General features: G+C 43.6%; 1 protein-coding gene across 3 annotated transcripts in view; it reads right to left on the bottom strand.

Moving 5' to 3' along the window:
• Window positions 1–16304, bottom strand: part of VPS53 (VPS53 subunit of GARP complex) — a 135694-nt gene that overhangs the window by 7471 nt on the left and 111919 nt on the right. For all 3 annotated transcript variants that reach the window (XM_026517807.4, XM_026517811.4, XM_044390816.3), the window contains one exon: window positions 13177–13246. In XM_026517807.4, coding sequence (XP_026373592.1) covers window positions 13177–13246 — 70 coding nt within the window. The remainder of the gene's footprint in view (window positions 1–13176; window positions 13247–16304) is intronic.

The raw sequence follows: 16304 nt of genomic DNA, 5'->3' as shown, positions 1-16304 counted from the left end.
GGTGGACACGACACTGTCTCTCCATTTCCTGCGGCCCTGATACGTGCTATGGAACAGTGTTGGCTTAGAGCTCACACCGCTTCCTGCCGACTCCACACATACGGCTAAGCAGCTGCACTGCTGGCAACCAGGCGGTAGGGAGATGGCTGAAGCCTCGAAGGGCATATACACTCTGGCCTGTTGCAACCGTTTAGGAGAAGAGAATCACATATCCACTGAAGGTGGCAGTGGGGTGACAGTCCTACTGCCACTGCCCCCACCACTCTGATGGTGACTCTTATGTTCAGGACAAGGCTTGCTGTTTCTGCCACTGCCTGCTCCTCTCAGAAAGCCTTTCATAATTATATTGAGCAGGGGTGGAATGGGATCCCTTAAGGCCCTGTGACGCTGCTTTCTCCCATCCCCCCTGTACTTTGCTATGGACAGGAGAATAACCAACTAAAGGTAAGATAAACTCATTAATGAGAGACACCATTGACTTAATGGTCATGTGATTATAATTTTGACAATGGTATAAATGTTTGGAGAAGACGTCAATGTTTTACTTGGAATAACTTAGAAATATTGTTCTCAAAAAATGGTGAGGTGTTGACAAACGACTCTAAAGTTTATATGCAGAAGGAAAAGTCCCAGAATCATCAACACATTATTGAAGGAGGAGAACAAAGTTGGAGGACTGACACTACCTTACTTCAAGATTTATTATCAAGCTTCAGTAATCAAGACAGTGTAGTACTGGTGAAAGAACAGACGAATAGATCAATGGAGCAGAATACAGAGCCCCCACAAATACAGCCAACTGATTTTTCACCAAGGAGCAAAAGCAATACAGTGGAGCAAAAACAGTCTTTTCAACCAATTGTGCTGGAACAACTGGACATCCGCATGCAAAGAAAACGAATTTAGAGAAGGACCTTCCGCCCTTCAGAAAAATTCAGAATGGATCACTGACCTAAATGTAAAACACGAAACTAGAAAACTCCTAGAAAATAACACAGGAGAAATCCCAGATGACCTTGAGTATAGTGACTGTCTATACATAACACCAAGGACGTGATCATGAAAGAAGTCAGTGATAACCGGAACTTCATTAAAATGAAAAACTTCTGCTCTGCAAAAGACAGCATCAAGGGAATGAGAAGACAAGCCACAGACTGGGGAAAAAACATTTGCAAAAGACATACGAGATAAGGGACTGTTATGTAGAATATATAAAGAACTCTTAAAACTCAACAATTAGAAAACAACCCAACTTAAAAATGAGTGAAAGGGCCGCCTGGTTGGCTCAGATGATTAAGCATCTGCCTTCAGTTTAGGTCATGATCTCCAGGTTCCTGGGATCCGGCCGCACTGGGCTCCCTGCTCAGTGGGGAGCCTGCTTCTCCCTCTCCCTCTGCCTCTCCCCTCCACTGGTGCTCTTGGTCTCTCTCTCTCAAATGAATATATACAAAATCTTTAAAATAAATTAAAATAAATAAATAAATAAGTTAAAAAAAATGGGCCCTTAAAAACCTTATAGACACCTCATGAAAGAAGATACACGAATGGCAAAGAAGCATTTGTAATTATGCTCCACATTGTATGTCGCCAGGGAAACGCAGATTAAAACAATGAGATATCGCTAGACATCTATTAGAATGGCCACATCCGGAACACTGCCAACACCCAACGCTGATGAGGACGTGGAGCACCAGGAACTCTCACTCGGTGGTGGGAATGCAAAATGGCAGCCACTTTGGAAGACGGTTTGGTGGTTTCTTAAATAACTAAACATACTTTACCATACAACCCAGCAATAGTGTTCCTACGTGTTTACCTAAAGGAGCTGAAAACTTACGTCCACACAAAAACCTACACGCAGATGTTTCTAACAGGTTCATTCATAATTGTCAAAATTGGGAAGCAACCAAGACATCCTTTAGTAGCTGAATAACCTGTGGTAATCCAGACAATGGAATATTATTGAGCATTAAGCAGAAATGAGCTATAAAGCCATGAAAAGACACGGAGGAACTTCCAATGCCTACTACTAAGTGAAAGAAGCCAATCTGAAAAGGCTACATACTGTGTGATTCCAACTATATGACATTCTGGAAAAGGCAAAACTATGGAAAAAGTACAAAGATCACTGGTGGCCAGGAATTGGGGTGGTGGCTGGGATGGATAGGTGGAGAGCAGGATTTTTAGGGCAAGTGAAACCACTCTGTACGATACCATAATGATGGATACAGGTCATTATACACTTGTCTGAGCCCACAGAATGTAACACCAAGAGTGAACCATAATGTAAGCTACAGACTCTGAGCGATGGTGATGTGTCAATGTAGGTTCAGCAATCGCAACAAATGTACCAATCTGGTGGAGGATCAATTATTGATAATGGGTGAGAGGCTATGCTTTTGTGGGGCCAAGGAGGCATATGGGAACTCTCAGTATCTGCCCCTCAATTTTGTTGTGAGCCCTAAACTGCTCTAAAATAAATAAAGCCTGAATTTAAAAAACTGGTGAGGAAGCTACACTGGGGAAAGCACAACTCCATGCAGTAGTGTGGCTAGTCAAAGCTCTGTCAGTCGTTCAACTGCTAGGGCATTTTGGGCTCTTCTTGGTTTCCAGAAATGAAGATTGTTAATTCTCCTAGTATCTGTTTTTTGAAAAGGCCTTGGGCTTACAGAGTAAAGTACCTAAGCATGCATAGGAGAGGTGAGGTTAGACTGCTAGAGGCCTATACGAGGAGCCCAGCATCAGAACACTTCTCAGAGCTCACTAGAAATGACTGCTGCTCTTGCTCAGAGGGAACCCAATACACGCCTCTAAAGAATAAGCATGCTAAATCCCAGGTAGGTTAAAAACACAGATATGAAAAGAAAAACTTTAAGAATACAGAGCTTTTTTCTTATTACTTATAGGTAGAGAAGAATGTGAAACAGGACAGATCGAAAAATGTATTACGTTAAAATGAGGCTGTATCAAGAGATACATAAGCAAAGGAAAGACACAAACCAGAAAAGGGGTATGTGCAGCATTGGCAAAGGAATAATACTCAGCGTATATAAAGACTCCTACAAAGCAACAAAAAAAAGATCAGCGACCCCGAGAGCAATAATAACACCAACAGTGGGGCAAAGATTTGAACAGGCAATTCACAAAAGCAGAAGTGCTCACGAGGCATCTCAAATGATCCTTAACGTTATTAGTAATCCAGTAAATGCAAATTAAAGCCACACGCTGTATACCGTTTCATAATCATCAGAGAGACAAAGGTAAGAAGGTTGATAATACTAAATGTTGGCATGGATATGGTGCAGTGAAATTCACACTTGTGGTGAGAGTACCAACGAAAGCACTTTGGGGGAAATCCAGTAATATTTTCCTACCTGGGGATGTGCATAACCCATAACCCGACCCTCACACCTATATCCTTTAGCGAAATTCTTGCCCATGTGAAAAATGTTCCCTGCATCCACTGTTTGTAAAAGCAAAAGACTGGAAACAAACAAAAAAACCCACAAAAAAAAACCCCCAAAACAAACAAACAAACAAAAAACAAAAAAGACTGGAAACAATCTAAATGTCCATCAACAGCTGAATGGATAAACGAACGGTGGCACAGTCATGCAATGGAATATGACACTGAAATTAAAATGAATGAATTCAAACAGCATTCATCAACATGGGTAAGTCTCAAAAAACTGTTAGGCAAAAAAAGCAAGTTGGGAAATGATATGTATAGTACCATTTGTGTAAAGTTTTAAAATGCAAACAAAATCACATATAATTTAAGAATATATACAGAGGCAACATACCAAAATACACATGGGAATGCTGAAAATCGAAATCAGAATAATGGTTACCTCTGGGCATGGAGGGAGGGGAATGGTGGGGTAGGGTACACAGGGGCTTCAGTAATAACTGTAATGCTTTACTTTATTAAAACAATCTAAAGCAAATGTGGGAACATGGTAAGATCTGACCAAGCTAAGTGTTAAGCCAGTATTCTTGACATTCTCTTTCACTCCTTTTTTTTTTTTTTTTAGTATGCTATTCGATGCCTGGTAAGGATTCAACTTTATCTTCCATGCAGCAAATTTTCAGAGCCTCGTCAAAATCAAAGCCATGTCTTAGCATTATTTGTTGGTGGGAAAAAATGATTATGTTTTAAAACATATGGGGATACTTCCTACTTTTTCTATACTTCCTACTTCCCAGAGATATATTATATGCATAAATAATTGTATAGTCTTAAGTGACAGGAAGAGTTTTGAATGAACTTGACATAATTCTTTGGGTCTCGTATCTTCAGAGATATGACATTTTCAGTCCCTGGCCAGTCACAATAAAATTTTGTTCTCACCAGACAGCTGAACAGATGGAAACCTTGGTCTCAGGTTTTACGAAAAGCAATGAGGTCAGAAAAGGCAAAAGCTAGTCTGACAGACTTTGCAGCTGTCTGTGGAAAGTGCAGGTGAAAGGCTTCATTTATCATGAAAATCTGCTGGTTTTCATCTCTGAAAATAGCTAATAGTTCATCTCCTTAGGCATGAAGCACTGGGCAAGAAGTGGACATCAGCCAAATTTGTTTGAGCCTCAGAGAAAACTTCTGGGGTGATACAGCTCATGCTGTTCACTGCTACTGGGGTACAAGGCTCGCCAGCACGCTGTCTGTGGAAGGTCACCACCGCCCAGGTGTGGAAAGTCTGAAGGGTTCATTTCTTTTTCTTTTTTAAAGTTTTTTTTTTTTAAAAGATTTTATTTATTTGACAGAGATAGAGACAGCCAGCGAGAGAGGAAACACAGCAGGGGGAGTGGGAGAGGAAGAAGCAGGCTCACAGCGGAGGAGCCTGATGTGGGGTTTGATCCCATAACGCCGGGATCATGCCCCAAGCCAAAGGCAGACGCTTAATGACTGCGCCACCCAGGCACCCCATTTCTTTTTCTTTTTTAAAAAGATTTATTTGAGAGAGAGAGAGTATGTGCGAGCAGGAATGTGGGGAGGGCCAGAATGTGGGGACAGAATCTCAAGCAGACTCACCATTGAGCTTGGAGCCCAATGTGGGGCTCGATCTCACAACCCTGAGATCACGATCTGAGCCGAAATCATGAGTGGGACGCTTAACTGACTGAGCCACCCAGGAACCTCTGGAGGGTTGTTCTGTTCTGTTCTTTCTTTTTTTAAAAATATTTTATTTATTTATTTGACAGAAAGAGAGAGAGAGAGGGCACCCAAGCAGGTGGAGCAGCAGGCAGAGGGAGAAGCAGGCTCCTGGTTGAGCTGGGTGTCCGATGCGGGGCTCGATCCCAGGACCCTGTGATCGTCATGATCACTGAGCTGAAGGCAGTCACTTCACCAACTGAGCCACCCAGGCGCCCCAGGAGGGTTCATTCCTTAAACAGCCTCCTACAGGGGCACCTGGGTGGGTCAGTCAGTAAAGCGTCCGACTCTTGATTTTGGCTCAGGTGGTGATCTCAGGGTTGTGAGATGGAGCCATGTGTCAGACTCCATGCTGTTGTGGGGTCTACTTAAGATTCTCTCTCTTCCTCCGCCCCTATCCCCACCCTTCCTCTTAAATAAATACAAAAAATAAAAAAAAAAGAGCCTCCTATACATCTTTGGGGCATCATGACTATCACTAGTGACAACAACTTTAAGAAGATAAAGGCACATCCCTAGAAGGTATTTATTTATTAAGTAAAGATTTACCCATTTATTTTAGAGACAGAGAGCACGAGTGAGTGGGAGGGGGGGCAGAGGGAGGAACAACATCCTGAAGCAGACACACCTGCTGAACGTGGAGCCTGACGTGAGGCTCCATCCCAGGACCCTGAGATCATGACCTGAGCCAAATTCATGAGCTGGCTGCCCAACCGACTCAGCCACCCAAGCGCTCCTATTTTTCACTTTTAGAGCTTTAATCCACCTGGAATTTTTTTTTTTTAAATAGAGATACAATTCATATATAATAATATTCACCCTTCTAAAGTATAATTCAGGTGGGGTTTTTTTGTACATTCACAAGGTTGTGCAACCATAACCACTATCTAGTTCCACAACATGTCATCACCCCACAAAGAAACCCCACTTCTTTGCAGTCACATCCCGTTCCTCCTCTGCCCTTGCCCTCACCAACCATGAATCTACTTTCTTTTAGATTTGCCTGTTCTGGATATTTCATGCACATGGAATCATATAACATGTGACCTCTTCTATTTGGCTTCTTCCACTTAGTGTAATGTTTTCAAGGTTCATCTATGTTGTGGCATTCCTGTTTACGGCTGAATAATATTCCACTGTGAGATTATACCACATTTGTTTCTCCACTCATCAGATGATACACATTCGAGTTGTTTCTACTTTCTGGCTATTATGAATAATGCTGCTATGAACATCTGTGCACAAGTTTTCACGTGAACGTACCTTTTCAATTCTTTTGGGTATGTGTCTAGGAGTGAAACTGCTGGGTCGTATGGTAACTCTATGTTTAACTTTTTGAGAAACTGCCCAAGTGCTTCCCAAAATTTTGGCATTTTACATTCTCACCAGCAGTGGAGGAGAATTCCAGTTTCTCTATGTCCTTGCTGGAACTGATTTTTGTATATGGTGTGTGGTAAAGGTCATTAATTTTTCTCCCTTTTGGATATTCAATTACCCCACATGATTTATTGAGAAGACCATCCCTTCCCAACTGAATTACAGTGCCACTATGTCATAAATCAAGTGTCTATTTATGTGTGGGTCTATTCCTGAACTGGATTCTGTTCTGTTGGTCTACCCCACAGCCCTAATTACGATAGCATTAAAGTAAGTCTTGATATCGTGAGACTTAATCCTCCAACTCTGTTCTTTTTTAAAAGTTTTAGGTATTCTTAAGTCTTTTGCATTTCTACCGAACTTTTAGAATCAGCTTATTGATTTATACCCACATTCCCACACTCCCCCCAATCCAACCCTTGCTGGTTTACTGTACCTAGATATTAATTTTGGAAGAACTGACATCTGCTTAATAGTGAGTCTTTTAATCTATGAACTTGAGCTATCCTGCCACTTTAATGTTTGTTAATATTGTGTTGTTTTCTGTGTAGAAGACTTGAAATTTTTTTGATAGATTCATTCCTGGGTTGTTTCCTGATGCTACTATATATGGTTTCATTTAAATTTTTTCATTTCAAATTATTTGTTGCTGGTATATAAAAATATTAATAATTTTAATACTGACCTTATTTCTGCAACTCTGCTAAATTTGTATTCTAATAGTTCACCTGTAGATTTTTTGGGATACTGTCATTTATAATCATATTCTCTGTGAAAAATGACAGTTTTGCTTCTTCCTTTCTAATCTGTACCTATCTTTTATTTCTTCAAAAATTAATTTCCTTTTTGTCTTATTGTTCTGAAAAACAGAACTTCAAGGGCAATATAGGAGAGAAATGGCTAGAGAGAAATGGTGGTAGCAGACATCCTTATCTTATTCCTAGTGTGAAGAGAAAATCTTTCTATACTTGACCATTAAGCATGTTTATTGCAATTTTTTTTTCATTAACTGATTCCTTCATTCCCAGGTTTGCTTGGTCCTCCCATCTCCAGGGCCTTGGCGACCCTGCTGATGGTTGTACACTCCTCTGGGGTGTGGCTGCATCTCCTTACTCTGTGTGGCACGACGGGAGGACCCTTTTGACTGAGTGGTGGAAGAGGCTTCAAGCTCTCAGAGGGCAGGACGGTCTCACAGAAATCAAGGTGGGCTACGGCTTAATGAAACAGAAAAGTGAGTGACTGGGTAGGTAAGATATTCCAAAAGCTCTTTAAAAGAGAAAAGTTCTGTGCAAAAGGGAGAAAGCTTCACGATTGGGGCAGCAGCACGTGCATACAAAAACTGGAAGGAGAAGGTTCAGTTTTCCTGAACATAAGTTCTTTTCTTTCAAATTTTTTTAAAATTAAAAAAAAAATTTTTTTTTTAAGTAGGCTCCACACCCAGCATAGAGCCCAACGTGGGGCTTGAACTCACAACCCTGAGATTAAGACCTGGGCCGAGGTCAAGAGTTGGACACTTAACTGACTGAGCCACCCAGGTGCCCCTGAACGTAAGTTCTACAATCAATCTAGAAGGAAGCTAGTTTAATTTCAGGAAGCATGGGGTTTTATGTCAATTCTCAAAAGAAAATTTTATTTTGGCTTACTCATGAGTAGGGTAACACCACTGTTATTTTTTTGGTAAATGTTGTTATTATGGAGAGGGTTAAACATATATGAAGCACACAGAATAGTATAAGGACCCCTTATGTACCCGCCAGGCAGCTGCTATCACCAAAGACACTGTGCTTCTCATCACGCTGCATCTATGCCTCTAATCCAGCGGCTCTCACCAGGGGTGGTTTGGCTACACCCTCACTCGTGCTTGGATGTTTGGAATGTCTGGAGACATTTTCCTTTGTCAAAATCGGGAGGGTGTTGCTGGCAGCTAGTGGGTAGTGGTGAGGGGCACTGCTGAACATTCTACAATGCATGGGACAGCCCCAGAGCGAAAGGTTCCCTGGCCCGAAATGTCGACAGTGCAGAGGGGAGAAACCCTGCTGTCAGTGCTCTGTAGCCCTCACTTAATTTTTCTGAAGTAAAATGTACATGAAATGTACGATTCTGAATTAATTCTGACGAATGGATAAATCCTTTTGCCTTGTAATGCACACACTCTCCTAAGCTTCTGTATAAAATCTTTATCAGATTCAACCACCTTACTGCTAGTCCTACTTTGCTGAGGTGGTGGTGGTGCTTTTAAATCTGTCGCTCATGGGTATCGCGCTGTTACCGATCCACTTGCTTTTATTTAAAGGAGTGCGTAGAAACACGCTGCCACACTTAGGTTTTACTGAGAACTATGCCCAAGAAGAACCATCCTATTTCCTCATTTTTCCAACTGCCATTATGCGTGTACTACCTGATTCTCTTTTTCCTTTTCCTTGGTGTTTGGGCTTTAAAAAAAAAAAAAAAATCTAAATTTGCTCTAAGTATTTTTTCCAGATGGTTTTGAATTATGTGAATTCTTAAAAAGTCAATATGGTCAAGATGTAGTGTACACACACACACGTATATATGATGGAATATTATTCAGCCTTAAGAAGGAAGGAAATTTTCAAACATGGATAAACCCTGAAGACACGCTAAGGGAAACAAGCCAGACACAAAAGGACAGATGTTGTATAATTCTACTCATATGAGGTACGCAGAGCAGTCGTATTCACAGGGACAGGAAGGATGGTGGCTGCCAGGAGGGAATGGGAAGTTACTGTTTAATGGGGATGGACTTTCAGTTTAAGAAGATGACAAGGTCTGGAGGTAGATGGTTGCACAACAGTAGTATTCAACACTACTATTCATTTAAAAATGGTTAAAATGGTCAACTTTGTGTTATGTATGTTTTACCACAATAAAAACGAGGTCAATATGTATATGAAGATAATATAAAGGAAAAGAAAATAACTCCACAGGCTCAAAATATTTCAAACTCCATACATAATATGACTGATCTAGAATGGGCATGTGAGAGTCTGATTCAGTGCTCTTATTTAAACATGAGGATGGGGCGCCTGGGTGGCTCAGTCGTTGAGCGTCTGCCTTCGGCTCAGGGCCTGATCCCGGCGTTCTGGGATCGAGCCCCACATCGGGCTCCTCCGCTGGGAGCCTGCTTCTTCCTCTCCCACTCCCCCTGCTTGTGTTCCCCCTCTCTCTGTCAAATAAATAAATAAAAAATTTTTTAAAAGATTTTATTTATTTATTCGACAGAGATAGAGACAGCCAGCGAGAGAGGGAACACAAGCAGGGGGAGTGGGAGAGGAAGAAGCAGGCTCATAGCGGAGGAGCCCGATGTGGGGCTCGATCCCACAACGCCGGGATCACGCCCTGAGCCGAAGGCAGACGCTTAACTGCTGTGCCACCCAGGCGCCCCTAAATAAATAAAATCTTAAAAAAAAAAAATAAACATGAGGAAACAGCCTAGAGCAGGGAAGCCATGGCTCATGATCACAGGGGCCATTAACAGCAGAGTAAGGACTGGACCTCAGGTCTTGGGGTCCTTTTTCTCACACCACATTGTGCTGCTTCCTCTATGGTAAGTTTGTACAAATGGATTCTACTTCTCCTGTGTGCTCAGTCACAGATGCCATCGCCGTAAGACGAATTAATGACCCTGCAAATCCCATAAGATTCCCTGAAAGATCACTATCTAGGAAGAAGCATTACAAATGTCGTACGGTTCGGTTCCATGCGCCCTTGCCATTGCTCAAGAGGACTCTGGCGTGCACAGATCGATAATTCACTTTATGTAGTAATCAGGAAGAGAATGAAGAGCGGGAAAATGTCTTCCTATTTTCGGCACAAGTATTGAAGATAATCTAAATTTAGGATCTAGTGCCTTTGCGGCAAAGCAGAGGCAGCTGCGATTAGGCTAACCCTTAGCTTTCAATCCTACAGCTTTTGTTAAAGTTTGGACTAGAGCTGCCACAAGGCCCGAGTCAGGATCGGCCGCAGTCTTTGTTAGGTACCTGATTCCTGTGCTCCTGCTGCCCCAGGAACCCGCCGCCCGCTACAGGACTGCTTGTGTCTCTCAGCTCAGATACTCGGGGCAGGCGTGGACCTGGCCACACCTGAACTTCATGTGGGAATCCATCAGGGTCACTGTGCCCTTCAGTTCCCACCTGTGTCCTCTTCCAGCCTGGGCTCCTTCACCACCCACTCCCATTTGCCTTGTGAACAAAAGTAAAATCCCAGCTTCACAGATGGTTTTCTCATCCACATCTCAAAGCAGAAGTTAATACTGGCCAAACTGCTATTTTTCTGAGGATACAGGCTTTGACTCCAAGCTGATTATTTTAACATTCTTTTGAAGAAGAGAAAATCTGAGGAACATAGATATGATATTGGATTTATGTGACAATATGAAAATATCATAGTTGTTAGACACTAAATCAGCTAGCATGGCCCAGGCAAAGCTGCAAACTCATGAACATGCTCCCAGTGAGCCAACTTCATGTTCCAGGGGCTTCATCAAGTCTAGAGACAGAATGTTAGTAACTCCTAACTTTAAAGCTTCTCTTGAATACATACAGATCATTACTCCACATCCTCTCTGATGAGACACAATAGTGAGGTGGACAGAATGAATTCCCAGTGAACGGGTACTAATGAAACTGGAGACATGCTGGGGCAATCTTCTGCTGTCTTCAACGGAGAGAATTAGTTCTATGCTTATGACATCCAAGAGTCAAGAATTTCAAAACACTGAAACTATGCAGTCAGTGGCTGTCTGGATCCATGCAACCTCCCAGGAAGCTTTCTGAGACAATACTTCTGACTCCCGCTTTTAAAGCTGGTCAGCCAGATAGCCTGCAGCAAGTAGCAACGAGATGTCATTACCAGGCGAGGCGGGTACTGAAAGCAGAAACAAAGTCATGTTCTTGGTTTGAGAAAGCCAAGATCAGGAAGAGCGGGCATTTGTGGAGGGCTTCCATGAGCCAGACATTGCACGAGGCACTTGATGTGCACCGCCCTGTTCAGTCCTCACAAGTGCCCTGTAAGGCTGTACCACGATCATCCCCATTTTCTAGATGAGGAAACTAATGTGCTGGCAGCTTTGTCGAAGGACAAGCAGTTGCTATGTTGCAGAGACAGGGTTCAGCTGCACACCTACATGATTCGGGACCCCAGGACCTTCGTGCTCACACCACACTGCTTCTTCATAAGCTAGGGAGGCGATGGCCTCACAAAAGGAGAATAAAAACAGAGTGCACGTATCAAATTCAAGAGATTTCTGATGTTCACAGCTATTACATCTCTGGCTTTGATGCTTCATGAGAGATCCATGAGGCACTGGGGCACATGCCAACTTGCCGTCTTCCTGAGACATGACTCGGGTCAGCAACGCTGAGGGCCCAGGGTGAGGGCAAGTCACGGAGCCAGGAAACAGCTGAGCCTCTACCAAGCCGACTAATCTGATGGAAGAGCAGGATTTACAGAATTGTCTTGAATTATACAGTCTTGCTTAAAAATGTTGTTGGGAGTTCTTTTAAATACAAAAAGTAACCCAAACAGGTTAAATGTTGCTACACAGAGGTCTGGAGAGGATTTATTTTAATGAACATGTGAGAATCATTTACAATCAGTACGTGCATAGCTTGTATCTGAATAGGTGTTTGTCAAGAATTAGGGGCTGAATATTACTGTTTTTGTTTCTAAGGTAAACTGTTCTCCAAATTCAAGGTGCTCAAATTTCAGACCGTCTGGATAGGTGGGGGCTGAAAAGAGGTGACTCCGCTGCAGCAGGTAACTCATCAGGGCTGAGGTGATACAACGGGTGTGGAGATGTCTTGAAGCACAGAATTCAAGTGAACAGAGCGGGGTTAATCACGGAAGGCTTCTTGGGGGAAGTGAATAGCGTCTCAGTACCGAAAAGATAAGCCTTTCTTTGCTTTCTACTCTCAAGTGGTCTCTGCCCAGCTACTACAGGATCCAAAATAATCAGAGCCTTTGCTGCTCCCTCTGCCTGAACCCTTTACTCCGCACTCTTCTCAAGCACCAGCTCTCGGAGGAGCCTTCTCAGAGCGTCCAATCAAAAGCCATTACTCCCTCATGCCCCTAAGATATTCTTCCACAGAACCTTTTTTTTTTTTTAAGATTTTATTTATTTATTTGACAGAGACAGCCAGCGAGAGAGGGAACACAAGCAGGGGGAGTGGGAGAGGAAGAAGCAGGCCTCCAGCGGAGAAGCCCGATGTGGGACTCGATCCTACAATGCCAGGATCACGCCCCGAGCCGAAGGCAGACGCCCAACGACTGCGCTACCCAGGCGCCCCTACAGAACTTACTTTTATACCCTTTAGCATACTTACGGTAAAATTATCTTCTCATTTATTTGTTAACTCATATCTTATCTGTCTTCTGACTAGGATGTGAGTACCACGAAGGACAGAACTTTTCTGTCTTGTTCCCCGCGGGACACCTGCGCCCTGCATAATGCCTGGGTAGGTAGTAGGCGCTCAACAAAAATGGCTTAAATAAGTGGATGAATTAAGCTCCCCAAACAGGGGAAATCAGCAATTTTATTTCTCCAGAGTAAATCCTTACTAGAGAGATTTGTGTTTGACCTATGACAAAACCCGTAAGAAAAAGGCTCTGAATTGGTAGATTCATCTCACCTGTTCTGCTCCCACCATGCTAATTGGCTTGCACTTGAAGAGGTGGGTGATGAACTTGGGAATGAAGGAGCTGTGAATAAAAAAAAAAAGAGGGACAAATTAGGCTTATTCTCTCTCTTTTTTAAGATTTTACTTATTTTCGAGAGAGAGAGAGAGAGAGCATGTGCGAGAGGGGGTGAGAAGAGGGAGAGGGACAAGCAGACTTCGCACCGTGGGGCTTGATCTCATGACCTTGAGATCATGACCCGAGCGGAAATCAAGAGTCAGATAGGGGCGCCTGGGTGGCTCAGTCGTTAAGTATTTGCCTTCGGCTCAGGGCGTGATCCCGGCGTTCTGGAATCGAGCCCCACATCGGGCTTCTCTGCTGGGAGCCTGTTTCTTCCTCTCCCACTCTCCCTGTGTTCCCTCTCTCACTGGCTGTCTCTCTCTCTCTCTGTGTCAAATAAATAAATAAAATCTTTAAAAAAAAAGTCAGATAGATGCTTAACAGACAGTCACCCAGGGCGCCCCCGGCTTATTCTCTCTTTGGTAAAGAACTGCAGAAACTGTTTTTTAAGGCCCTACACTTCCTTTTACAAGAAAACTGAGAACTCAAAGTAGGCGCTGCTTTGGCCTCCCAGCATCCACTGCCTTCTGTTTCTTTCCAGCCCAAACCCTGGTTTTATTTAGGTATATGTGGTCTTCAGATGCTGGGGAAAAGCTGATCCCTCCTAAACCTACCGGTGAATTCTAATTAGCCTCAGCCAGTCGGAGCACGGCATTCCCTTGTTGGCTGTGGCTGGTCCTGAGGTGGGGACACGATCTAAGCCGGCCAATCAGACCCGAGGAAGGGACTTCGATGCATGGCGGGGGAAGACTTTCTCTCCTTCTTCAGGTATTCTTATGTTTGGATAGAACACCTAGAGCCATTTTACCACCATTCTAAGGATGAAGCCAGCCCCAAGGAGGGCAGGGTAGAGGAGGAACTTGGGTCCTTAGTGACATTTCTGAACCACTGAATCAACAACCATCTTTAGATGTGTCCTACCTCTGACCGTCTGGTTATACGAAATACAAAGTTCACCTCCTGTTTAAGTGAGTTTAAGTCATGGCTTCTATTACTAGCAGCTGAAAACAGACATGATAGATAGTTACAGGATGTTAAATGCAAAGACAGAAAATAATTGCTAAGGGAGTCACTGTCAGAACAAAGGAAAAAAAATACATGATCTCTGAAAAATTTACTGGGGATTGGAGGGCAAGCTGGTTTGGGGAAAGGGAGAAGGAATTTTAATAGGTCAGGAGGGCTTTTTAGAAAAAACTGCAGAGCCTGAGCAGGGAAAGCTGTTGTACAGGTGCAGAATGGAAGGTGTGGGACGAGAAATGCCTACAACCAAGGCCAGATCCAGGGTGGACTGACCAGGAGAACACAGGGCCCATGACCAAGGAAGGAGCGAAAATAATACAGGATGTGGAAGTCAAGATAAAAGCTGGCCAGCTCCCTCCTCTCCCACTCTGCAAAAGCTGCTCCTGGGGCCATGACTCCCCCTCTCCGATCTCTCTATACATTTGTGCCTGCTCGAACACCGGATAAAGTACCGGCCACCTCACTGGAACGGCACTGGTACCTCAATTCCAGCATATCCAGGACTCAGCTCCACCCTGGAACCCAGGCTCAGCGGACCCGAGCTCATCTACCCAGTCATCCACACCAGAAACCAGGAGTTTCCCGAGACTGCTCCCTTGGCCTTCTACCCCAATATCCAATCAGTTCCCGGTCCTTGCCCTGCACTCCCTTCCCCGCCCTCCTGACCATGCCCACCGCTGCTGCCCTTACCCTTCTCACTTGAGCTCTTTCAGTTCTTTCCTACCTGGTCTTGCCGCCTTCGGCTTCGTCTTTGCTAACCATCAGCTGCCAGAGGGATTTGTTGCAGAGGCAAACATGCTCAACACCCTTCCCTGACTGAAATCCTTACGATGGCTACAGACAAGGCCTTGCTTGATTGTCCTGATTCTCCGTCCCTCGCCTGATCATGCTGTGCTGTGGCACCCTATGCTTGATTCTGCAGGCTACTTAAGGCCTCTGTGCCTTTGCTTACACTGCTCCCTGTGCCCAAAATACCCTTCCCTGTGGCCTTGTGGGTCAGTACACACACACCTCTTGCACCCTGCTCAAGGACCTCTCTCCTTATGAAGCCTTTCCTCAGCATACTCCCCATAGAGTCCACAGACCTCTAGCTTAGCATGTAACCCTCTTTACTATACTGATTTGCTCACATGTTTATTTCCCTCCGCCTGACTGTAAGGCGAATGAAAACGGAACGTGTCTACTCAGCCAAAGCACTTAATTCTATGTCTGGGACATAGCAGGTGCTCAAATGGCTGCATGCTGAATAAATAATAAATAATAACAAATTAAAATGGTAGCAGCTACCACTTTTTGAATGTCAGCTTGGTAGCAGCACTTTACCGGAAGTTTACACATGACTTCTCATTTTATCCTCTAAACCACTAGTAAGAGATTTGTCTGATCGTCCCCATTATTGAGTGGAAGAGAATCAGCTTAGTGGATGAAGGAAGCTGCTTATGGTTCAAATAGTCGTTTTTTTTATTTTTTAAGATTTACTTATTTTTTTGAGAAGAGGGAGGAGCAGAGGAAGTGGCTTGATCACACAACTGTGATATCACGACCTGAGCCACAACCAAGAGTTGGACGCTCAACAGTCAACAGACTGAGCGCCCCTCAAATAGTAGTTTTAATCGAGGGGTGATCTTGATGTCTAAACAGGAAAGACTATTGCTTCAGAGACCAAATGGAGGCAAAAGGAAACATCTATGGCTTTGCATTGATGAGATAAGAAAAGAAGTTAAAGAGAAAGCAACATAAACTCCAGCGATCAGGTCTAGGGGCAGGTTTGCTGATCAGGAGAGAGAACGGCGACCATGTAATGTAGAAGGGATTCTTCAGGGCTCGAAACTACAGCCAGGCCAAACAAGTAATGTGAGATTGAATTCATGACTAATCGCAATGGTACATGCAATTTATAACCTAAGGTACTTCTCTGTAGAGTAGACTTCGGTTGTACCCTGGAATTGGCTCTGTGTGCTAGTCTACAAGAGTGGGGTGAGGAAAATACAGGGACCAGAAA

Source organism: Ursus arctos, unplaced genomic scaffold, assembly GCF_023065955.2.
Source record: "Ursus arctos isolate Adak ecotype North America unplaced genomic scaffold, UrsArc2.0 scaffold_24, whole genome shotgun sequence".
Lineage (NCBI taxonomy): Eukaryota > Metazoa > Chordata > Mammalia > Carnivora > Ursidae > Ursus > Ursus arctos.
This window is presented reverse-complemented; position numbering and strand designations above follow the sequence as displayed.